At 41.8% G+C, this 26,178-nt stretch overlaps 1 protein-coding gene across 3 annotated transcripts in view; it reads right to left on the bottom strand.

Moving 5' to 3' along the window:
• The window catches only part of MRPS35 (mitochondrial ribosomal protein S35), a 55,760-nt gene extending 38,854 nt beyond the window's left edge, over nt 1-16,906 (bottom strand). The window contains exons 1-5 of one of the 3 annotated variants that reach the window (XM_073315402.1): nt 16,702-16,906; nt 14,343-14,395; nt 10,141-10,308; nt 9,568-9,628; nt 7,697-7,836 (exon numbers count right to left, since the gene is read on the bottom strand). In XM_073315402.1, coding sequence (XP_073171503.1) covers nt 7,697-7,836; nt 9,568-9,628; nt 10,141-10,308; nt 14,343-14,395; nt 16,702-16,855 — 576 coding nt within the window. In that variant the 5' untranslated portion in view covers nt 16,856-16,906. The other 2 variants (XM_073315412.1, XM_073315420.1) reach the window with 2 other exon arrangements.
• Nucleotides 16,907-26,178: the final 9,272 nt, after the last annotated feature.

Raw genomic sequence — 26,178 nt, forward strand, 5'->3', positions numbered from 1 at the left:
ACATGATCCTGGAGGGGGTACCTGAAAAGAGTTTTCTCTGCATAAAGTACCACCTGATAGAGCTGATGGAAGAAAAGATCTGAGGATTGGAGATGCAGGTGGAAACTCTGAGTTTAGAAGGGGGTTCGAGCAGATGATGAAGTAAAGACATGAGGAGGCTGAAGGGGAAAGCTCAGACTTGCAGATGGAAGCAGGACCAAAGAACTCTGAGGGAAGAAAAGTGAGGGGGAAAGTGGACAGGGGAAGCATGTGACTAAGAGAACCAGGCAAAGGAAGAGAGGGGCTTGTGAAGGAGAAACAGATCTCAGGAACAGGTTTGCAGAGTTGGAAAATGAAGAAGGAGCACAGCAGCTGGTCACTGAAGGTGGGAGGGCAAGAAAGAAGAGAAGAGCAGCTAGTTCTATAGCAAGAGGGAAAGAGTCAATGGAGATAACACCACCAAATATGAGCCCCAGAAGGATACAGGATGGGTTGCAGAGGATTGCAAGGGAGAATAGGAATTGATAGGACTTACAGCCAGAGGGAACAGAGGATAGACCAGAGAATTGCACCATCACCAGGAAAAGGCAGGTCTAAATGACTGGGGACTTCTTACTGAGAAGAACAGACAGGCCAGTAACCAGAGCTGATCCAGAGAACGGAAGGGTGTGCTGTCTGCCGGGTGCTAAGATACGGGACGTGGATCTGAGGCTGAAGAGGATCCTAACGGGAGAGGGAAAGAAACCACTGATTGTCCTTCATGTGGGAACAAATGATACAGCTAGATTCTCGCTGGAACGTACCAAGGGAGACTATGCCAGGCTGGGGAAGACACTTAAGGACATCGAGGCTCAGGTGATCTTCAGTGGGATTCTGCCTGTTCCTAGAGAAGGGCAACAAAGGTGTGACAAGATTATGATGATCAACAGATGGCTCAGGCAGTGGTGCTATAAGAAGGGCTTTGGGATGTATGGCCACTGGGAGGCATTCATGAACAGAGGACTGTTCTCTCGGGATGTACTTCACCTGAGTAGGAAGGGAAACAGACTTCTAGGATGGTGGCTGGCACAACTGATTAAGAGAACTTTAAACTAGGAATTTGGGGGAGATGGTTGGGAGATGTCCAGGTAATCTCCATGCTGGATTTTAACACTGAGAGGAAGGAAAACAAAGTAAGAAAAGATACAGCCATGGGTAGGAGAATGGACATAAGGAGGAAGGGCAGTGTGGATACCAGTTTAATAGGCGATACTGGAGGTAGAACGTCTGTGCCTAATCAGGCAAAGAATGTGAGCAAAGCCAAACAGCAAAAATTAAGATGTTTATATATAAATGCGAGGTGTCTAGGTAACAAAATGGAGGAACTAGAGTTTCTGGTGCAGGAAGTGAAACCAGATATAGGGATAACAGAAACATGGTGGAATAGTATTCGTGACTGGAGTACAGGTATTGAAGGGTATGTGCTGTTTAGGAAAGAGAAATAAAGACAAAGATGGTGGAGTAGCACTGTATATCAATGAGGAGGCAGACTATAAAGAAATAAGACGTGATGGAATGGTGGGCAAAAATCACATTGGGGAAGAAAGCTACTAGAGCCTCTCCTGGGATAGTGCTTGGGGTGTGCTATAGACCGCCAGGATCCGATTTGGATATGGATAGAGACCTCTTTAATGTTTTAATGAAGTAAATACTAATGGGAATTGTGTGATCATGGGAGACTTTAACTTCACAGATATAGACTGGAGGATGAGCGCTAGTAATAATAATAGGGCTCAGATTTTCCTGGATGCGATAGCTGATGGATTCCTTCACCAAGTAGTTGCTGAACCAACAAGAGGGGATGCCACTTTAGATTTGGTTTTGGTGAGCAGTGAAGACCTCATAGAAGAAATGGCTGTAGGGGACAAACTTGGTTCAAGCGATCATGAGCTAATTCAGTTCAAACTAAATGGAAGAATAAACAAAAATAGATCTGTGACTAGGGTTTTTGATTTCAAAAGGGCTAACTTAAAAAAAATTAAGGAAATTAGTTAGGGAAGTGGATTGGACTGAAGAACTTGTGGATCTAAAGGCAGAGGAGGCCTGGAATTACTTCAAGTCAAAGTTGCAGAAACTAACAGAAGCCTGCATCCCAAGAAAGGGGAAAAAATTCACAGGCAGGAGTTGTAATCCAAGCTGGATGAGCATGCATCTCAGAGAGGTGATTAAGAAAAAACAGAAAGCCTACAAGGAGTGGAAAATGGGAGGGATCAGCAAGGAAAACTACCTTATTGAGGTCAGAACATGTAGGAATAAAGTGAGAAAGGCCAAAAGCCATGTAGAGTTGGACCTTGCAAAGGGAATTAAATCCAATAATAAAAGGTTCTATAGCCATATAAATAAGAAGAAAACAAAAAGAAGAAGTGGGACCGCTAAACACTGTGGATGGAGGGGGGGTTAAGGATCATCTAGGCATGGCCCAATATCTAAACAAAATACTTTGCCTCCTTTGCAGCACTCCTTTAATGAGGAGCTTAGGGATAATGGCAGGATGACAAATGGGAATGAGGGTATGGGCGTAGATATTACCACATCCGAGGTAGAAGCCAAACTCGAACATCTTAATGGGACTAAATCGGAGAGCCCAGATAATCTTCATCCGAGAATATTAGAGGAACTAGCACATGAAATTGCAAGCCCATTAGCAAGAATTTTTAATGAATCTGTAAACTCAGGGGTTGTACCGTATGATTGGAGAATTGCTAACATAGTTCCTATTTTTAAGAAAGGGAAAAAAAGTGATCCGGGTAATTATAGGCCTGTTAGTTTGACATCTGTAGTATGCAAGGTCTTGGAAAAATTTTTGAAGGAGAAAGTAGTTAAGGACATTGAGTCAATCGTAATTGGGACAAAATATAACATGGTTTTACAAAAGATAGATTGTGCCAAACCAACCTGATCTCCTTCTTTGAGAAGGTAACAGATTTTTTTTAGACAAAGGAAACACAGTGCATCTAATTTACCTCAGTTTCAGTAAGTCATTTGATACGGTTCCACATGGGAAATTAGTTAAATGGGAAAAGATGGGGATCAATATGAAAACTGAAAGGTGGATAAGGAACAGGTTAAAAGGGAGACTACAACGGGTCATACTGAAAGGTGAACTGTCAGGCTGGAGGGAGGTTACTTGTGGAGTGCCTCAGGGATTGGTTTTGGGACCAATCTTATTTGATCTTTTTATATTACTGACCTTGGCACAAAAAGTGGGTGCGCGCTAAGAATGTTTGACGATGACACAAAGCTGGGAGGTATTGCAAATACAGAGAAGGACCAGGATATCATACAGGAGGATGTAGATGACCTTTAAACTGGAGCAATAGTAATAGGATGAAATTTAATAGTGAGAAGTGTAAGGTCATGCATTTAGGGATGAATAACAAGAATTTTTGTTATAATCTGGGGACTCATCAGTTGGAAGTAATAGAGGAGGAGAAGGACCTCGGAGTATTGGTTGATCACAGGATGACTATGATCCGCCAATGCGATATGGCTGCGAAAAAAGCTAATGTGGTCTTGGGATGCATCAGGCGAGGCATTTCCAGTAGAGATAAGGAGGTGTTAGTACTATTATACAAGGCATTGGTGAGACCTCATCTGGAATACTGTGTGCAGTTCTGGTCTCCCATGTTTGAGAAGGATGAATTCAAACTGGAACAGGTACAGAGAAGGGCTATTCGGATGATCCGAGGAATGGAAAACCTGTCTTATGAAAGGAGACTCAAAGATCTTTGGCTTGTTTAGCCTAACCAAAAGAAGGCTGAGGGGAGATAGGATTGCTCTCTATACATATATCAGAGGGATAAATACCAGGGAAGGAGAGGAATTATTTAAGTTCAGTACCAATGAGGACACAAGAACAAATGGATATAAACTGGCCATCAGGAAGTTTAGTCTTGAAATTAGACAAAGGGTTCTAACCATTAGAAGAGTGAAGTTCTGGAACAGCCTTCCAAGGGGAGCAGTGGGGGCAAGAGACATATCTGGCTTCAAGACTAAGCTTGATAGGTTTATGGAGGGGATGGTATGATCGGATAGCCTAATATTGGCAATTAATTGATCTTTGACTATTAGCGGTAAATATGCCCAATGGCCTGTGATGGGATGTTAGATGGGGTGGGATCTGAGTTACTACAGAGAATTCTTTCCTGGGTGTCTGGCTGGTGAGTCTTACCCACATGCTCAGGGTTTAGCTGATTCCTTCCTGATCTCAAATATGGCAATTTTCCTCCAGGGCAGATTGGTAGAGGCCCTGGGCATTTTCTGCCTTCCTCTGCAGTGTGGGGCACAGGTCACTTGCTGGAGGACTCTCTGCACCCTGAAGTCTTTAAACCACAATTTGATGACTTCAGTAGCTCAGAAGTAGGTTAGGGGTTTGTTACAGGAGTGGGTGGGTGAGATTCTGTGGCCTGCGTTGTGCAGGAGGTCAGACTAGACAATTATAATGGTCCCTTCTGACCTTAAAGTCTATGACTCTATGTCTATGACTAACAATCTAGCCTTTCAAGACAGAACTAATGGTAGTCAGATACAACAACATCTCAATTTAAGTTTCTCGTAAAAAACAACAAAAAACAAGCTTTCTTCTTGCCTCATTTCCTGTTCATCACCACAGGGATCAAGAGATCCCCCTCATCCTTACAACCACTCCCAGGCCTCCACCTCTCTTTCACCCAAGAGCTACACTCAAATTTCTCAGCCACCATGTAGCAGCACTCCAAAGTAAGTAGTCACCAGAGTCAGATGCCCAAGTACCAGTCTGCAGGGCAAGCTGCAAAAGCCATCTAACAAACAATGTAATCCCACACACGGAGGGAGAAGACCGAAGAACGGGACAACACTTCTACAGGTACTTCCTTACACCCATTAAAGCCCACACATCTCTCATTCAGAGAGAATTCAAGCCAATCCTCATCACCCCGACCACAGGAAATGGAGATACCCTGGTTGAGGTAGCCAGGGTCTAATGCCCTTACTACCACTTTCCCCACCCCAATCTCCTCAACCCCAAACCCAAAAAGTACAGACAAGCCTTTTAGATTTCAAAACCAAATATACCCCTTCCCATGCATATCAAAGACCTGCCACCCTGAGGGAAGTTAATTTATACTAGAGGCACTGGTCTCAACTCTCCTTAGTTAAGATTGAGTTCCATTTTCCACAACCTCCTTGTTATGTATGAAAAACAGCATATCCTTCCCAACATTACAGCACTTACACTTTGATTACAGAATGAATTATCAAGTTTGTTAGTTTATAGTTTAAAAATAGGGTAATTCAAGATATTTAGCATCCCTCTCTGTCTTTTCTTTGTCCAAAATGATCTTAGAAGAATAAGACATCCATATGGTTAAACTTATCTGAAATCTTATCTTGCCCATAGCTACAACCAAGGTTGTTAATAATTGTATCTAATATTTTTGTAATTATAATAGGCCACAGATAGGGTTGTAATCACCCGTCACCACTGTTCCTGTATTGCTAACTTGCATACGACAATTCTACTCATTGTAAAGAGTCAGTCATATGAGGGGGACTGGACCCGTGTCAAGAGTTCTCACTGGTCAATTATTTAGCCCACCTGTCGCTGCTCTTTAAAAGTTTCTATTTCCACATACTAGCTTGGGCATCAGTGCTACTGAGCTCCACTGCATGCTGAGATGGCACTGCCAGATAGGCAGGGCAACCCTTAAAGCAAGAAGACACTGGGATTGGGTTCTCCCTGTTCCCCTCTCCCCCACTGCCTCACATACCACCTATCTGATTAACTCAGCCCTCTACACAAGTAGGTCAAATTAACACAAATTAAGAGCCAAATTCACCAGTACCCTCAGCTGTCTCCTTTGCACAGCTTTGGTGTATTGGAATCTGCCCTCAAACTAAAGTTTTAAAAATTATTTAATGTCAATACTACATCACAAAGTAGTGTTCCCTGTGTTTCTTGTTTAGTGTTCATGTATGACATTTTCAATTATAAAGACCCCAATACATAAAATTAAGTTATGCTTACAAGTAGATTTCAGTAACTTAAGGCGGGAAAAACAAACAACAATGTTTTAATTACCCCAAAACCATTACAAACCCAGGAAATTGAAAGTTAACCGTTATACTTCAGAAATCCAAAGATATTAGTGTAAGAAATGCATACTTAAGGCATCCAATAAAAACTTAACTCTCTCTTGCACTGGCAACACAAGGGGGAAAATACAAAAAAGTCTAATACATCTTTAAAAATCAATTTAATCTGATCTGGGACAACAAACACTGAAATGCCTTAATCATATGGTTATTACAGGATGTCACTACAAGGTAGTGGTAAGGTTATATGCTTGCCTTAACTGTGCATCTCTACCTTACATACGAAAAAGATCAAAAAAAGTGTTATCTTAGTTACCTTAGTGTTAATTCAGTTACCTTAGTTTGTAATGCTTGATTTTTGGGATGATAATTACAACACCTCTGAAATATTTTTAATCCCAGCCCCACCCCATTATTCACAACCTTAATTCCATTTTAATGTAGTTATAGGTCCTGGAATATTAACAAAGTCATAACTATATTAGGACCACTGAGATAATGGAATAGTTTTTTAAACATTACTTTTACCCAAAATAAAATAGAAGAGGAAAAAGTAACTATTTCTGCCACCTTGGCCCCAAGCAGTATTACACTGTTTTCACATCCCTAGGACAGGATACCTGCTTTCCATGGCTTAATTCATAAAACGTAAGAGTTTTGTTTCTGTGAACTGCTGGATATCAAACACCCAACAGACAGGTGAATTAAAGCGCTCTGATAATGACTCACTTTGCTCTTTCTGTTCTAGCTGAATAAGCTATCACCCAAATGCTCTAGTCCTCCAAGGAGTCCTCCACCGAAGTCAGGTATGACTTTATATTCTGCCATTTCTGGGGTAAATATCAAGCAGAATTAAAATTATTTCATCACAGGCCTGCTGTTTTACTATAACTCCTTTCCCCTTTGGAAGTCACCTTGAAGACAAAGAATAAAATACCTGAAATGACTACACTCCCAGGACTACATTTCTGTTTTTGGGAACAGTTCCAATCCAAGCTTTTGTTACTATCACATTCTAGCAAATTAATAATGAACATCACGAGTCAGAGCACATTAACCTGATGACATTAGATTAGAAAGCATGAGAGTTTAATTAGAAAGCTGTTAAACAGATCCCTGTGGCCACAACACAAGTTAACTCATTATAATAAAGTTTCTCATTATAATAAAAGTCTTACAGTTATAGCAAACAAATGAAAAAAATGCAAAAGCAATAATGGGTCCTAGAAGAGATCAGGCCCACAAAATGCCAGCCATTGGTCAGAGATTACTTAATTAAGTTATTCCTTGGGGTAAGGAATCTAAGACTTTGGCTTTATCAAGCTTGATGGCATTTTTGTTTCCAAAATAAATTCATGTGGCTGGTAACTGTATCTGTCTCTACCTTACAGAAAGTTTGAATGGACAGAAAGCATGCCACTTTGGCTTTACTTTAAACTGCTCCTCACTTATATCTGATACAGGTCATACTAATATGAATGAGTTTCCACATGTTGCTCTACATTTAAAGTTATCTACTGTCTTTCATTTGAGTCTCAATTGCAACATTTCTTGAAAGAGCTTGAAAAATGCCTTTTTTTGTTTACTAAAATATAATACTTACTCTTAAAGTCACCACTCTTGCTTTGGGATTACGAACAGATGGCCCTGCTGAAACATAATCTACTGTCTCAATTTCAATAGGAAAATGCTGCTCACATTTCTCATCACTGTCCAATACAGTTGGCCACTCAGTGCAGAAATCTGAGGGATAAAAAAGTTAAGTTTTTAAAAAATTGTTGCTTATCTGTATTTATAGTTCTAAAGATTTTTTTTGTATATTTATAGGGAAGCCATATTCCCTTACATAATGAAAACACAAAGCTGTTATTGGTTTACAAGCACCACCACAATATTTCTTTACTTTTGAAATTAGCACATCAGCTTCATGCTGGAAGAACCCTTTCCAGATATCCAGAAGAAAAGATGGGCTTTGCAGCATACTCTGAAGGCTAACAGCAGAGCTGGGTAGGAAACTATTTTTCCATCTCACAAATATTTTATCATATTTATATATCTTATATTTCAGAAGTCTTTCCCCCTCCCAACTCAAATCAGGAAGGAAAAAAAAAGTCAAAATTTTGAAAACATTTGAAAACCAAAAAAAGCAATTTTTTTCTCCCTTTTCAGTCAACTTTTTTGGTGGGTGGGGTGGGGGGAAGATCTGTCAAACTTGATCCTGTTTTGAGATTGGTTTTGACACATGGACATTTTTCTAAAAAATTCCTGACCAGCTCTAGTTAACAGATCATCTGCGTCTGGGCAGACGGTAAAAAACAAAATTTCAAAATAGAAGACCCCTGAATTTCAAAGTAGAGAATTCCTCACAGAGAACATACTGCCAGTGGATCCCTCTCTTCTATATGGAGGGGCTATTTAAGGATCTATACATTAAAAACAACATTTTGAATTCCACCTGGAAACTTACTGGCACACAGTAGAGATTCTACACCACCAGTAGAACGTGCCCTGGAGACTGCTACATTCTTCATTAGCTTTAATTTCCAAACCATTTCAAGTTGTAGAACCAAGCGGAACACATTACAGTAATTACTTTTGAGAGGACATTGGCATGGGTAACTATGACAAGATCTTCACTGGAAGAAGACAGGTTGCACTCCTCAAAAGATACATATAAAAAACACTCTTGGCCTCAGTCACTACCTGGGCATCCAAGAGCAATCAAATATCTAATACAACTAGATTGTATCTGCTGCACAAACTCAGCTGGAGAATTTATACGATTTTCTCAACTCTTCCAGCTGCTTTCCTCAGGCAATATACTGGTATAGCTAAAATGCTGCAGTTAAAGAAGTACAACCCCAGGGTGGATGCAATTACACAAGTATAAATGTATAGCAGTATAGCTTCCTCTTCTGAATGGGGTAGAAGCACCTTTATACTGATATAACTACATCCAGATTGGGGGTTGTACCATAAAACCTATATCAGTTTTTAAAAAGTGCAGTCATAACCAACAGTTTTACCAGTACAAAACACTGTGCATAAACCAGGCCATCGTTTTCTCTGGACTGAGTCATATCCAAGCCCCATACTCATCAAGACATCAGGTTTTCCATTTCCCTATACTAGCTAAGCCTAACAGAAGAGCAATGCAATCTGTCCAGCACATTGAATACATCACAACCCAGAGTCACACATTAAGCCTCCCAGTGGCCTCTTTTCTGGGGGAAAAAACATAACTCCCTCAGAGTTGAGGAAACATGAATATATAGGGTTATGTGATTGATGTGGAATCATATTTCAATGGGACAAAAGAAAAATGCTACTGGACAATACTGAGAAAGAAGTCTGACAAGCAGCAAGCTTTGTATGTGGGTCTTCTTATCCTACCACACAGGTGTAATTAAATTACTTTTTAAAGTGTCTTAAGAATTCCAAGGAAACTGTTTTAAAGAAAAGGCAAAAACTCACCTTTAAGAGCTGCACAGTGTTTCTTAATTGCTGGGGGAGTCAGATGCAAAAAGTTAGGGATCTGAAATAAAATATTTGATTATTTTTCAGTAACCTAGTTTGCTTATAAACAAATAAACTGCTGTGTGAACTTAAAATTGAAGGCACTCTCTTGAGCAGACAATAACTTGCTCAATGAACAAAGTCTTATTCTACTTCTGTTACTACTTTCACTACTTATTCTCTTTAGACCAAGTGTGTGATACGAGATTTAAATGAGAGGATTAAATAAGTAAGTGTCTCCTCTCACCTCTGACCCAGCACAAGTCTCATTAACAAGTTATGAGAGCAAGTCACCAAGATCAGACTCTGTATGCATGACAGTTTAAGGGATCACAGTAAACTGATAGTAAAGTTGAACTGATTCTCTTCATTCGCTACTTGGGTACAATGTTAAATATATTGTGTGATAAATATATCAAGTATGAAGTGCTATCTGGAGAAAATATTTTGATCAAGCCATACTGCAAATCACTGGTCTTTGAGAGTTGAAATAAAACAAAGTTATATAAAGACTATAGTGATGCACCCTACCTTTATAAGCTCCAAATTGCCTCCTTTCGGTGGAGGTACTCCTCTCTTCACAGGATAGCCCATTCGGATGGGAAGAGGCACTGAAGAAGGATTAAATGCTGCTGCAGTTGGATAAACATTGCTCCAGTCCTGATCAACAGCCATCTTTTCAGTTCTAGGAGCTCCAGGCTAAAAAAAATTAGAAGTGACACAACATTGGTGGGGGTAAGTTATTTTTAGAGATAAACCCGTAACAGTCAAAGTGAATGGTGTTCTCAGGAATAATTGACTGGCTGGCGATAGTGGATCTTCTAAAGGCCGGTAACTTCAAGGAATGCCTTTTGCTAAGCTCATTACTGAGTTTTAAGAAAAGATACTTTTGTATTAAGTGTTTAATAAATTCCTTTCAATTGTAGAACATTTATTCTATCATATAAACATCTTATTTTAACCAAACAACTACATTCACTATGTTCTAGAAAAAACTATGTTTACACCAAGAAAGTCTCTCTCTTTATCCTGAGGTACTGTATGTGTGTGTGCGCACGCATATCTCAAATCTGCAAATGTAAAAAGTGACAATGAGGCAAATCCACATTTTAGACCACTATTCTATATCACATTTCTTATTTCATTCTGGGAAAAGTTCAAAGGGGACATGCAAAGGAATTTGAGAGAGAAAGAGAGAGAGAGAGAGGGAGAGAGACTTCTGCCCTTTGTGGTTTCTTTATGATGCATAAAGAAAGGGTCCCCCCTCCCCCCCGGTATTCTAGAAGTATCAGGAAAGTTAAGTCTGGTCTTCCATGGTTTTGTTATAAGTTCATAGAGATGACCAAGTAATGTTTAATGTGAGCTCTTAGGGACGGATTATGAAAGGTATTTAGATGCCTAAAGGTGCAAATCGGCACCAAGTGGGATTTTTCAGAGTGCTAAATTTCAATAAAACAAACAAAACAGGAGTTAAAAATTATGGTATTTTGAAAATTTAACTGAAGTTCACTTGATTTAAAAAAAACAAACAAAAAAAACCCCCGAACACACCTTTTTTAGCTCGTAATATGCCCAAGGTGGCTTGGTTTAACATTCATTAGGTATTATTTGTACTGCAGTCGTGTCTTAAAAGTCCCAATCATCAATCAGGACCCCATTGTGTCAGGTACTGTACAAACAACGAAAAGACCATCCCTCCCTCAAAGAGCTTACTATTTTACTGGAAAGATTAAACATGTGGATACAAACAGAATGAGAAGCATGGGATAACAATGAGAATACTGACCACCATAAAACCCAGAGGTCACAGCTGTCTGAACCTCATGACAGAGAAGAGTTTTAGAAGATTTGAAGGCCAACAATGAAGTGGCTTTGCAAATGTTTCCAGGGAGCTCTTTTCATGCATGAAGAGGAGCTTGGAAGAAAGCATGAAGGTACTTGTTTCAAAAATTTAAGTAGAAGTGGATGATGTAAGCTGGCATCATTGGCAGAGCAGATACGGAACTCTACATCTCAACAGCGTCAGAAGTGATAGGTAGAGCAGGAAAATAGCCCATGAAAAGCCTTAAAAGTGAAGACCAAAAAAATTACGTTTGATGCAGTACAGAATGGAAGCAAGCAAAGGACACAAAGGGGGTGATCTGGTAAATCAAGAAAATGATCTTTGCAGCAGTATTCTGAATGGATTATTGAGGCACTGGTCACGATTCCACAGTTAAGGCTGAGTTTCTTTGTTTTGAATGAAAAATACAAGGTATTCTCCCTGATCTTAATGGCCTTACTCTTTAAGCAAAGAACGAATTATCTGTTAGTTTAGGGATTTTTAAAAGTAATTAAAAACTGGATCATGAAACACAAGCAGGGTCAATGTGACAGAGATAACCTATGCCAGCACCACAGGAATCTACAGATAGTTTTCACTCTACAACGCTGTTGGTGTAATGATTCAGTGGAATGAGGGAGACTGGACAAGTGTCAAACATTCTCATTGGTAGATTACTTGGCACAACTGTCACTGTTCTTTAAAGGTTCAATGGCTGCAATGTAGCTTTGGTTTCAGTGCTTGAAAGGCCCCCATGCCACTGATGCTTCATCTCCACTGCGCACAGAGAGCACTGACGAGAAAGCCAAGATAGGGAACTTTTAAAGCACAGCCACACTGGGCCTCAGACTGAGCTCTATACCACCACTGCACATACCACGTATCTTACTAACAACACCCTTTAAACCAATAAGTCAATTGCAAATTAAGAGCCAGATTCACCAGTGTGTGACCGCTTTGCACTGCTCTGCTATTACAAAGCAGCTGTAGACTCAGCTGTAGACTCAGCTTAACTGGCTGCTGCGATCTGGCTGCTTTTGTGTGGCACTGAATCTGCCCTTAAAAGTGCGTGTGTGTACGTACATAAAATCTTACAAGTGAATATATAAATAAATAAATAAATAATAAAATCAGAAATAATGCATTCCCTTTGGATTTCCTGTTGAGTCACCATGTATTTAAAAAAAACACAGGAGATTCCCAGACAAAAAAGCCCACTCACACAGAGTGAAAGTTGAGAGCATGCATCAGTAGTTTAGTGTCAAACCATAATAGTTGATGTAATTATCCTGAAATCAAGTATTGCAAATGCAGAAAACTGTGCAGATCGCCTTCCTGTCAACATAACATAGTGTGGACCCCACAGTAAGTGGATGTAAGCTATGTTGACTTGAATTACCCTAGTAACGTAACTGAACTTGTGTAGCTTAGACAGACTTTCCCCCAAAGCGCAGACCTGTCCTCAGTGTCTAAAGATCAACTCTTACAATGGTCCATGATGCCAGCCTCCATTGCCCGCTTGTTAAATTATCAAAGCAAGCACCTATAATTTTTCTCTCATGCTGCCTTTCATGCTTGGGAGGAACTCTCCATAAGCCAGGATGGATAAAAATGAGTGTGTGTGAGAGATATGTAAATAAATAAATCAGATTTTTAAAATTAAATACAGGTTTATTTTTTTAAATGAGCTTATTTAAAATTACATTTGAAATTATAACAACCTATTTTAAGGCCTAAGTTTATTATGAGGCAGTATATGTTTTCTGCCCAAGCCTTAAAGAAAGTTAAACCACTGTACTGGTGGAGATCATGGACTAAACTGTAACCAAGAGTTAGCTGAAATGTTTTACACCAGTTTTTGACAAAAGTAGCCTCTTTTGCAGATGCAAAGAAAATATTTTATTCCTTTTAGTTTATTCAACTAGTTCTGTTCAATTACTAGTTCATTCAAAGTTAAGAAACCAACTGGGAGTTCAAAATGTTGGAAAACTTGTCTTCCTCTTCCAATCTATGCATAAAAAGTAAGTGTGTATGGGTGAGGTCCTCTAGTTCTAAAATTCTGAAGGAAAATGGTGACCAAAAACAATCATTCAATTCACATGTTGTTTAATAAAGCAGTTAGTTTTAAATGCAAAAATCATGTTTTGATAAACTTTTCTTATGTATCCTGCATATTTCAGGTAGTTTTATTTAACTAAAAACAATTTTAAAATGCTGTTTTATGCAATTTTGGTTGATTTTTAAAAAAAAAAGCTCAACACAAATCATAAGTAAACCATTCATCTAGTGAGTAAAAGTTAAAATTCTGAATAAATGTAAGTTATATGACTACTTAAATAAGCGTGTAGTGATATGACACATCCTCCTCATTAACAAAAAAAACAGCAAATTTAGTTGCAAGGCTATATTTCATTCCAAGTCAACATGTTTTAATGATTACCAACCAATGAGAATCCATCTTTCTTTAGGAAAAGAACTAAGAAGTACAGATGCAAAACAAGACTAAAAAACCAACAGTTTAAATCCCAGTTTCCTGTTTGCTGATTAAAATGGTGATTAAAGCTGGTAATCTAAGTCACTGATTTAAATCAAGCCACCCTGCCCTAACATACGCAAAGCCATTTCATTTTTCTCCATCAAATCCCTCCTTAAAACTCTTTGCCACGAGGCCTACAAAAACCTTGACAACAGGTAGGTTGCTGGTGTGCTGAAACCGCTGCCTATCATGCTGACCAATAGCATCTCATCATTTCTTTGTATTCCCATGACTGTCTGGATCCATCTGTTGTCTTATGGTTGGATTGTAAGCTTCTTGGGACAGGGAGGGTTGAAGGACAAATTACTAAAATATAGAGTAAAAACTCTTCAAAGTCTTGCAGATAAGGTAGTTGCAAACATTTTTATTTCTTACCACTCTTCTATTTCTTGCAATTTGTGACGTCCTGCTTCTTCTTGATGCTGCAACTACAAGATAAAACAGTATCTTCAGTAAGACTTAAGCAGCACTGCTAAAAACTTGCACATTCAACAATTTTAACTTTGCCTCATCATTCCGTGGCATCTCAAGACAACAGTAAAACTAAATGGGAAATTCAACCTGCAGAATTAATTATTATAGTTAGATAAAAAACAGTGATGAGAACTGGCTTCAGATCAGGACTATTTAAAAAAAAAATCACACACACACGGTGGGAAGGAAGCTATCTGTGGAAAAGGCCATCAGTTTCTGCGGAATTGAAGCTCTCCTTTAAAAGAGTTAAATTTCTAGCCTTTATGCAGAGCCCATGCATTTGCAGAGATAACCTTTCAAATATAAATTAATATAGTGCTGTCTTCCAGAGTCTGAGCACAGCTCTAGTGCTTTTGCTGTTGAGGAAAGCTATGAGCAATACAGTAAAATGAACAAGACACTTGAGTTTCATCTCTGGGTTGGCAATTGTGAAACTCTGAAGAATTAGAGAGACAAGATGGGTGAGGTAATATCTTTCACTTGACCAGCTTCTGCTAGTGAGAGACGAGCTTACACAGGTCTCTTCCTCAGGTCTGGTGTAAGCTCATCTCTCTCATGAACAGCAGCTGCTCAAGTAAGAGATATTACTTCACCCACCTTGCATATCTAACATCCTGAGATTACCATAGCTACAACAACACTGCGTACCACAATCTAAAGAATATCAGTTTTACACAAATACACCCTCTCCCACAACACAGTAATGGGGACTGGCAAGGTAAGTGGGGAAGGATAGTGGAGTTTTCACTTTGAGCTGCCAGAATGAGGAAGGAGTTTCAAGCTTATCAGACACCTACCATCTAGGGCAGTGGTTCTAACCTGGGATGTGAGACAGGCCAGATTTTTTTAGAAGGTAAATCATCGAAAACACAAATTAAGCACAGGCACATAAGTACAACTACTTTGTTTAATCAAACCTATGTATTTATTAACATTACACATTTTTTTAATGATTACTGTAATATACAAACAAAAAATATATCTAGATTTAAAGAACTGACCTACTTCAACGATTTTTGCGAGAACATATTTTGATTTTTGATAAGGGTATGAGAGCATATTTTGAGAACCAAATGGGTGCAGGCTGCAGTAAAGGTTAAGAACCACCGATCTAGAGGATGACTTCTCAACAGGGAACTGACCTTGGACCTCACTTGCTAACTTCCTCCCCAGCCCAACCATAGTTCATATTGGTACATTTTCAGAGTCTTGTCTGACCATTTAAATTTAAAAAATGGCAAAAAGGAATACCAACCTCATGTTCCTAAACTCATATTTCAAGAATACAATTTTTATGAGCAAAAATCAATATAACAAATAAAATCATACACTACTAGTAATTTAGCAGGTCTTTAAGCACTCTAAAGATGTTAGGACAAATTCAGCTCTGGTGTATCACCAGTTCCACTGAAATCAATAAATTTCTATCCACTCATGGCGAAACTGAATTAGATCTTGTGACCTGCATCAATCCTTGTAATATGTATCCGATAAACTAGTCTTCTGTCCTGCCCACGAAGACCCTGCTCTCCCAATAACAGATATTTACATACACAGAAGCTAAGACACAAAAAGTTTGATTCATGAGTAGGAAGTCTGACCTTATTAACCGGTACATCCTGACAACAATTTATGCAGCAATAGTGACAAAATATATGGCACGCTCACAACCCAAGTCGTCAACATCAGACCAACGATAAAGGTAGAAGATATGACTACTATAACAAAATCTACTTCAATAGCTTTGGACAAATTGCAAAAAGATCTTCTTAAGGTTTTTTATTGCTATAGTATTTGAGCACCTGCCAGGTAACATCAACAGCAAATGCTGAAAAATTGAGGTTGATTTGTCTCAACCACGTAGAAGTATATTGTGAACAACTTGCCAATTCTATTTACGGATAAAAAGCTACGTTAGGATGGCGTTCATGCTGAGACCATGTACAGGTATACTTACAGGTATACAGCAGCATTAGCGGGATGGTTACCCCCCCCTCCCCAAAGCAAGCATTGTGGACCCAGGGAATTCAGAGACCAAACTACACCTAAAAGAAGGTCAAATGCATGAACGTAGCTTACGCACAAACTTAGCTTTATTGTAGTTTATTGTATTTATGCCTCTTTTTGCATTTATTTTTCCTTTTCAAAGAACAAAACAAACACCCCAGCAGACAGTCGCGGGGAATAGCCGCACGCGCCACCATCAGAAGCCCGACAATGGAACCGCTGGGGCCCTGCCCGGGCTGGGGGCGGGTCTCACCTTCTCTCTGGCTGGGCCCCGCGCTCCCCACCCCCAGGGCGGTGGAATAAGCCGCTGCCCTGAGCAGCGAGCCGGGCCCGGCGACCAGCCCCACGCAAAGCCGGGGCAGCATCGGGCGGGCGCAGGAGCAGAGGCAGCCCCTGGCGGCCGCCATGCTCCTTTGCGGCTCGCACACGCGCACTTCAGACGGCCGACGGGAGCCGCTGTAGGCCAAATCGATTAGGCGAAGCGTGAGGTGCCCCGCGGGCGCTCGGTCCGGGGTGGGGGGCGGGGCTTCTCGCGGGCGCCCGCCCAGCGGCCCGTGTGGCAGGCGGAGCTCGCGCCGCTTCTTCCTTGAGCGGGCGGGGAGGTTGCAGAGCCGTCCGGTGAAGGCTGCGGCTGCCTCATGCGAGGGAAATTGCATGTGGGTGTTTTGAGAGGGAGGGAGGACTGATGAATTCCCAGAAGCAACAATGAATATTTAATAATAACCCCTGTCGAGCAGAAACCAAACAAATGGTAACTGGTAGCAAAGGGTTATTTTAAAAGGAGGATGAAAAGAAAGGGAGGAAGAGGAGCAAAGCGGTGCTCAGTAAGTGGCAAGCTGCTGCTCTTTCCACACACCATTAAAGACATGTAGCTGCACCCCACTGTTGCCAGTCTTCATGCTCTTATCACGACTCTTGCGATATTTGTTTTTCTTAAAACCCCAACTCCTGGATTCATGTGATTGTGGGAGAACATCTGCTTTTTTGGTGGGGGAGGGGTGGTGAAGTAACTCTTTAGGTGTCACAGTTGTGTGAGAAAGCTTGAAAACATAGCCAAAGAGTACTTAAAGAGGTTCACAATCCAAATGACAAATAAAAAGCACCCAAATGTATTACTTCAAAAACTCATGTTTTGGGGGGTCTTGAACTAGGTACGTCACTAGGTGCACAAGGAATGTAAGGCTTGGCTGTCAGCTGCCTACATGCTATGGCTCTAATTACATTTGTGTTCATCTGTACTCTTACAGATAGTCCCACATATGTAATACATGCGATTGGCTTTAAAATCATGAGATTTTTTTAAAACTAAATTTCACATTCTTTGCTTGCCTTTTGGTTTCTGGGTCTTATGTTGGGTCATGTGTTCAAGCTTTTCTCCACAATTATAAAAACTATATACTTGCGGGGGGGGGGTGTTCTCACATATTTTCGTAACTCAGAAATCTGGAGCTTGAGAACACCAATGACTATGAGAGTTAGCAATATTGCAGATATCAAGGAACAGGCACTGTGAAGTCATTGGTTCACCACAACTAGCTAACTGGGCTTATTTGAAGGCACAGTTTTCTGAGGTCTCTGGTTGTGATGTCAGGGCATGAGCTCTGTGACAGCACTAGCTACTATTTCTAGCTCACTAAGCTAATCTCAAGGCACAGGTGGTTACGGAAATTATTGGTTTAGTAGCTCAGTTCCTGAAGCTAGTGTCATATTAAAGACTCGCTGAGCAAAAGACTTCATAGAAACCATGGGGCACAGGTGTGCATAAGGGTTACAGGGATCCCCTGCTCCAGGATCTACATATTAGTTTGCCAAAAAAATATCATGTAAAAAGGTCACTAATGAAAGCCTTTGTGACACGGGTCATCATAGGGTAGGTCTACACTATGAAATTAGGTCGAATTTATAGAAGTCGGTTTTGTAGAAAGCGGTTTTATACAGTCGATTGTGTGTGTCCCCACACAAGTGCTCTAAGTGCATGTAGTCGGCAGAGTGTGTCCACAGTACCGAGGCAACCATCGACTTCCGGAGCGTTGCACTGTGGGTAGCTATCCCACAGTTCCCGCAGTCTCCGCCACCCATCTGAATTCTGGGTAGAAATTCCAGTGCCTGATGGGGCTGAAACATTGTCGCAGGGGGTTCTGGGTACATATCATCAGGCCCCCCTTCCCTCCCTCTCTCCGTGAAAGCAAGGGCAGACAATCGTTTTGCGCCTTTTTTCTTGAGTTACCTGTGCAGATGCCATACCACGGAAAGCATGGAGCCCGCTCAGCTAACCATCACCGTATGTCTCCTGGGTGCTGGCAGACGCGGTACTGCATTGCTACACAGCAACAGTTTATTGCCTTTTGGCAGCAGACAGTGCAGTATGACTGGTGGCCGTCATCGACGTAGTCCTGGGTGCTCTTTTAATGACCTCGATGAGGTCGGGGCGCCTGGGCAAACATGGGAGTGATTCAGCCAAGTCATTTCCCTTTTAATCTGCAGCCAGCAGAAAACGATGGCCAGCAGTCATACTGCATTGTCTTCTGCCGAGCACCCAGGAGATGATGATGGCTAGCGGTCGTACTGCACAGTCTGCTGCCAGCAAGATGTATAAAGACAGATGAAGTGGATCAAAACAAGAAATAGACCAGATTTGTTTTGTATTCATTTTCTCCTCCCTCCCTCCATGAAATCAACAGCCTGCTAAAAACAGTTTTGAGTTCTGTCCTTGAGGTTTTGAGTTCTGTCCTTGAGGGGGCCATTCTGTTTCTTGCAAAGCCACCCCCCTTGTTGATTTTAATTCCCTGTAAGCCAACCCTGTAAGCCATGTCGTCAGTCGCCCCTCCCTCCATCAGAGCAACGGCAGACAATCGTTCCGCATCTTTTTTCTGTGCAGACGCCACACCACGGCAAGCATGGAGCCCGCTCAGATCACTTTGGCAATTAGGAGCACATTAAACACCACACGCATTATCCAGCAGTATATGCAGCACCAGAACCTGGTAAAGCGAAACCGGGCGAGTAGGTGACGTCAGCATGGTGACGAGAGTGATGAGGACATGGACACAGATGTCTCTCAAAGCATGGGCCCTGGCAATGTGGGCATCATGGTGCTAATGGGGCAGGTTCATGCGGTGGAACACCGATTCTGGGCTCGGGAAACAAGCACAGGCTGGTGGGACCGCATAGTGTTGCAGGTCTGGGACGATTCCCAGTGGCTGCGAAACTTTCACATGTGTAAAGGCACTTTCATGGAAATTTGTGACTTGCTTTCCCCTGCCTTGAGGTGCAAGAATACCAAGATGAGAGCAGCCCTCACAGTTGAGAAGCGAGTGGCAATAGCCCTGTGGAAGCTTGCAATGCCAGACAGCTACCGGTCAGCCGGGAATCAATTTGGAGTGGGCAAATCTACTGTGGGGGCTGCTGTGATGCAAGTAGCCAACGCAATCAAAGATCTGCTGATATCAAGGGTAGTGATCCTGGGAAATGTGCAGGTCATAGTGGATGGCTTTGCTGCAATGAGATTCCCTAACTGTGGTGGGGCCAGAGATGGAACCCATATCCCTATCTTGGCACCAGAGCACCAAGTCGGCGAGTACATAAATCGCAAGGGGTACTTTTCAATAGTGCTGCAAGCACTGGTGGATCACAAGGGATGTTTCACCAACACCAACGTGGGATGGCCGGGAAAAGTACATGACGCTCGCATCTTCAGGAACTCTGGTCTGTTTCAAAAGCTGCAAGAAGGGACTTTATTCCCAGACCAGAAAATAACCGTTGGGGATGTTGAAATGCCTACAGTTATCCTTGGGGACCCAGCCTACCCCTTAATGCCATGGCTTATGAAGCCCTACACAGGCAGCCTGGACAGTAGTCAGGAGCTGTTCAGCTACAGGCTAAGCAAGTGCAGAATGGTGGTAGAATGTGCATTTGGACGTTTAAAAGTGCGCTGGTGCAGTTTACTGACTCGGTTAGACCTCAGTGAAACCAATATTCCCACTGTTATTACTGCTTGCTGTGCGCTCCACAATATCTGTGAGAGTAAGGGGGAGATGTTTATGGCAGGGTGGGAGGTTGAGGCAAATCGCCTGGCTGCTGGTTATGCGCAGCCAGACACCAGAGCGGTTAGAAGAGCACAGGAGGGCGCGGTGTGCATCAGAGAAGCTTTGAAAACCAGTTTCATGACTGGCCAGGCTATGGTGTGAAAGTTCTGTTTTTTCTCCTTGATGAAATCCCCCGCCCCTTGGTTCACTCTACTTCCCTGTAAGCTAACCACCCTCCCCTCCTCCCTTCGATCACCGCTTGCAGAGGCAAGAAAGTCATTGTTGCTTCACATTCATGCATTCTTTATTAATTCATCACACAAATAGGGGGATAACTACCAAGGTAGCCCAGGAGGGGTGGTGGAGGAGAGAAGCACCAGGAGGGGTGGTGGAGGAGGGAAGGACAAGGCCACACAGCACTTTAAAAGTTTAAAACTTTAAAACTTATTCAATGCTGGCCTTTTGTTGCTTGGGCAATCCTCTGGGGTGGAGTGGCTGGGTGGCCGGAGGGCCCCCCCACTGCGTTCTTGGGCATCTGGGTGAGGAAGCTATGGAAATTGGGGGGAGGGCGGTTGGTTACGCAGGGGCTGTAGCGGCGGTCTGTGCTCCAGTTGCCTTTCGTGCAGCTCAACCATACGCTGGAGCGTATTAGTTTGATCCTCCAGCAGCCTCAGCACTGATTCCTGCCTCCTCTCATCACGCTGCCACCACCTTTCAGCTTCAGCCCTCTCTTCAGCCCGCTACCTCTCCTCCTGGTCATTTTGTGCTTTCCTGCACTCTGACATTGTCTGCCTCCATGCATTCGTCTGTGCTCTGTCAGTGTGGGAGGACAGCATGAACTCATCGCAAGTGCGTTTTATTCGCCTTCTAATCTTCGCTAGCCTCTGGGAAGGAGAAGATCCTGTGATCCTTGAAACACATGCAGCTGGTGGAGAAAAAAAAAGGGACAGTGGTATTTAAAAAGACACATTTTCTAGAACAATGGGTACACTCTTTCATGGTAAACCTTGCTGTTAACATTACATACATAGCACATGTGCTTTTGTTCCAAGGTCGCATTTTGCCTCCCCCCACCACGTGGCTAACAGCGGGGAACATTTCTGTTCAGCCCACAGGCAAACAACCCAGCAGGAACGGGCACCTCTGAATGTCCCCTTAAGAAAAGCACCCTGTTTCAACCAGGTGACCATGAATGATATCACTCTCCTGAGGATAACACAGAGAGATAAAGAACAGATGTTGTTTGAATGCCAGTAAACATACACTGCAATGCTTTGTTCTACAATGATTCCCGAGTACGTGCTACTGGCCTGGAGTGGTAAAGTGTCCTACCATGGTGGACGGAATAAGGCTGCCCTCCCCAGAAACCTTTTGCAAAGGCTTTGGGAGTACATCCAGGAGAGCCGCGAATGCCAGGGCAAATTAATCATTAAACATGCTTGCTTTTAAACCATGTATAGTATTTTAAAAGGTACACTCACCAGAGGTCCCTTCTCCACCTGGTGGGTCCGGGAGGCAGCCTTGGGTGGGTTCGGGGGGTACTGGCTCCAGGTCCAGGGTGAGAAACAGTTCCTGGCTGTCGGGAAAACCGGTTTCTCCGCTTGCTTGCTGTGAGCTATATACAACCTCATCATCATCATCTTCCTCATCCCCAAAACCTGATTCCATGTTGCCTCCGTCTCCATTGAAGGAGTCAAACAATATGGCTGGGGTAGTGGTGGCTGAACACCCTAAAATGGCATGCAACTCATCATAGAAGCGGCATGTTTCGGGCTCTGACCCGGAGCGGCCGTTCACCTCTCTGGTTTTCTGGTAGGCTTGCCTCAGCCCCTTAAGTTTCATGCGGCACTGCTTCGGGTCCCTGTTATGGCCTCTGGGAGATTTTGACAAATGTTTTGGCATTTCGAAAACTGGAACGCAGTTCTGATAGCACAAATTCCTCTCCGCATACAGCGATCAGATCCCATACCTCCCGTTCGGTCCATGCTGGAGCTCTTTTGCGATTCTGGGACTCCATCATGGTCACCTCTGCTGTTGCGCTCTGCATGGTCATCTCTGCTGATGAGCTCTGCATGGTCACCTGCAGCTTACCATGCTGGCCAAACAGGAAATTGAAATTCAAAAGTTCCTGTCTACCTGGCCAGTGCATCTGAGTTGAGAGTGCTGTCCAGAGCGGTCACAATGGAGCCCTCTGGGATAGCTCCCGGAGGCCAATACTGTCTAATTGTGTCCACAGTACCCCAAATTTGACCCAGCAAGGCTGATTTCAGCGCTAATCCCCTTGTCAGGGGTGGAGTAAGGAAATCAATTTTAAGAGCTCTTTAAGTCGAAAAAAAGGGCTTCGTCGTGTGGATGGGTGCAGGGTTAAATTGATTTAATTCGACCTCAACTAGACACAACAACCAAAATGAGACCTAGACACAACAACCAAAATGAGACCAAAGTATTACGTTCCAGAGGAGACTAGACTGTTATGTGCCACAGGCAGGGACTCGGAGGGATCAAAGTGCACCAGTCCTCGAGGCCCCCATAGTGGCAAGGAAATGATAAGTGAGATTTCTCAGATGATCCTGGCAAATGACCCACACTCACAGACGCTGCAGAGTAAGGTGAACCCTTCCCCCCAACGTCACTGCTAATGTGATCTGGGGGGAAATTCCTTCCTGAACCCACATATGATGATCAGTTAGATCCTGAGCATGTAAGCAAGAACCAGCCAGCCAAACACCTGAGAGAGAGAATACTCGGAACACCTCAGAGTTCTCACCCACCCCTCCCTGTGTCCCATGTCCAGCCGTGGCCATCCCTGAGCTTTAGAAGGAGATAAAAAACACTCCCAGAATTCTTTGTGGGGAAAGATCCCTTCCTGACCGCTGCCAGTGGCTGGCTGAAACCCTAAAGCATGAACTTTAGAAATGTAAGACATAAACTGGTAGTAAGCCCCAGCTTTCTCTTAAAACTCCTGACTCTTCACTGGAACCCAAGAAGGATGTGCACATGATTAGATGCAAGAAGTCTGGAAATTGTAATGGAGAATAGATTATTGAAACACCTCGGAGAGTTGGGTCATCATAACTCTAATAAGTAGAAAGAGTTGTGCTGTCCCTAAAGAAATCAAAAGGTACCAAAACAAAAAAATAACCCTGAATATATTATTTACTGCTAATCAGAAAATTGTAGGCTAAGGAAGAAATTTACACTTGTTAGAAGGCCTCTGCACCAGGTAGGTGTTCAAAACAGAACTAAAGTTTCACCCTAAATTGATCAGAGCCACATGGGACAACAAAGAGGAGGATGGCTGGGTGTTTTTCAACATGTTTCTATCAAAGAGTCCCAAAAAGTGTCCATTTTTTCCTACTGAAAATCTTCATTATATTTCATCAGCTCTATTTCTCATTGTTTGAAAACCCATTCATTCTGCAGGTCTCAGAGTAACCCTGGGCAGAAATCTCTTTGCTTGTTACAGAAGCTGTGAGCAACAAATGGAGACTGGTAAGTATTTTCCTTTTATCTTTAATATCTTTGTTTTCTTCTGCTCAACATTTTTAATGCTTAGATTCAGTTTGTGATACTTACATATGAACATCAGTTGCATTTGTCATTTTCATAGCATTTCTTCTAATCTTCCATGAAAGTAGATTCCTCTCTACATTAAGGCTTCCACTTCTGTTTCACCCCCCACCTCCAAGGTTAATAATAAATTCCAAAATCTAGACTTCATGGCTAGTACTTTGTTTCCATCATCAGACAAAAAAATTACATTAAGTTTGAGACTGCATATCAGTAATTTAAGGTTAAATACATTACAGGGATGCTGTGACTATCACAAAACAAAGCAGATGGACAGTTAATACACCCAAACAACCTTAACTCTGCCCAGCCACATATTCTTCAGATTTTCCCTGTAGTTAACGCTCATGGAAGGGAAGTCTTGTGCAGAAGCTACATCTGAAGATTTTTATTTTTTATTTATTTAGGATGAATGGTCATTTCCTCCCTCCCCCATTATTCTTTGTAATTCAGATTAAATTGATTTTTAAAGACACATTAGATTCTTTCCCCTTTTGCCCCTTGCTCTCACAGGTGGTCACTAGAAGTACATTTCCATGCCCTGTCATGTTTGAATTTATTTTAAGTTTAGCCTTAACTGTGAATTTTCTGGATTGAATACACTTGGTTTTCGTATAATTACAATGTCCCTGTAATGTAGTTTACTCTAAATTACTGATATATACTCTCAACCTTAATTCCATTTTAATGAAGTTTTTGTCTGGAATATAATCATAAGAATTAGATACAATAATTGATAACAACTTACATTAACTACAACCAAATTTCTTTCCAACCCGTTTGTGCACATAAAGAGAAAAACATGGGGGCCATTAGAGGGCAAAAGTTTGAATCATAGGTTAATTATCGACACTTATAATACTTAATATATATTCACTGTAATTTACAAATATTAACAAGTCAATCAAGTTGGCCTTTACAAGATGTCAACTTCACCAGCTTGTTACTAACTTAAGATAGCTTTATTCAGTGTCATCAAAAATTCTCAAATCCTGCTATATATTCAATAACTGATGGAAGTAATCCTAGTTAGAGGTCACTGTCAATGTTATTTCTCCTTTCCTCGGTAGAGTAACACAAGAAGGGGTTCTTTGTTGTTGATTGTTTGCACTGCCAGTAATGTAACAAGTTCCTAACTGCAGGTGTTAAATGTTATGTTGCAGTTCCTGTTTCATGAGTTTGGTGTGGGTTACTTTATATGTCGTGTTGAGAAGATTCATGTTGAATGGCAGGGCCTATAGTGTACATTATCTTTTAAAATGACCGTAAATCATGCACATTTTTTGGTAAAATAAATCAAAATACTGGGTGCCTGGGATGGACCACACTGAGAATGCCACGCTCAGGGCAGACTGCAAGAATCAGGGCAGACAATTGTCCAAAATGGATGGTTTATACTATAATTAGATTTACCAAGCCAGTAACAAAAGAGCTTCTGCAACACCACACTGGTTAACCAGAAGTCAAACACAGTCCCCCTTGGCTCCCATCCAGATGAACTGAACGCTCAGATTTGAATCCACCTCCTTGTGCAGGGGTCGGCAACCTTTCAGAAGTGGTGTGCTGAGTCTTCATTTATGCACTCTAATTTAGGGTTTTGCGTGCCAGCAATATATTTTAATGTTTTTAGAAGGTCTCTTTCTATAAATCTATAATATATAACTAAACTATTGGTGTATGTAAAGTAAATAAGGTTTTTAAAATGTTTAAGAAGCTTCATTTAAAATTAAATTAAAAAGCAGAGCCCTCCCCACCCTCCCCCCCGGACCAGTGGCCAGGACCCAGGCAGTGTGAGTGCCACTGAAAATCAGCTCATGTGGCGCCTTTGGCATGCGTGCCATAGATTGCCTACCCCTGTGGATACAGTCCATATAACAAAAAGCATCATCAGAACTTGCTTTGTTAGTCTAAACAGAGAGGCCAGAAATGGATTGTTCATTAAGACTAAGCCATCCTATCCCTGCAATTGGCCCCTTTAGGGTTAGAATTGAGGTATTTTGACTAGTCACTCTGGAGGAAACTACAGCTTCAGACTCTGAGTAGTACCAGTGGTGCAAGCATGGAATATAGCCTCTGGTGTTGCAGAAGTTAAGTTATTTAAAAAGTAGTTTACCCTTTTTCTAATTAGCTGTGCT

This window comes from Lepidochelys kempii, chromosome 1, assembly GCF_965140265.1.
Source record: "Lepidochelys kempii isolate rLepKem1 chromosome 1, rLepKem1.hap2, whole genome shotgun sequence".
NCBI classification, from domain to species: domain Eukaryota; kingdom Metazoa; phylum Chordata; order Testudines; family Cheloniidae; genus Lepidochelys; species Lepidochelys kempii.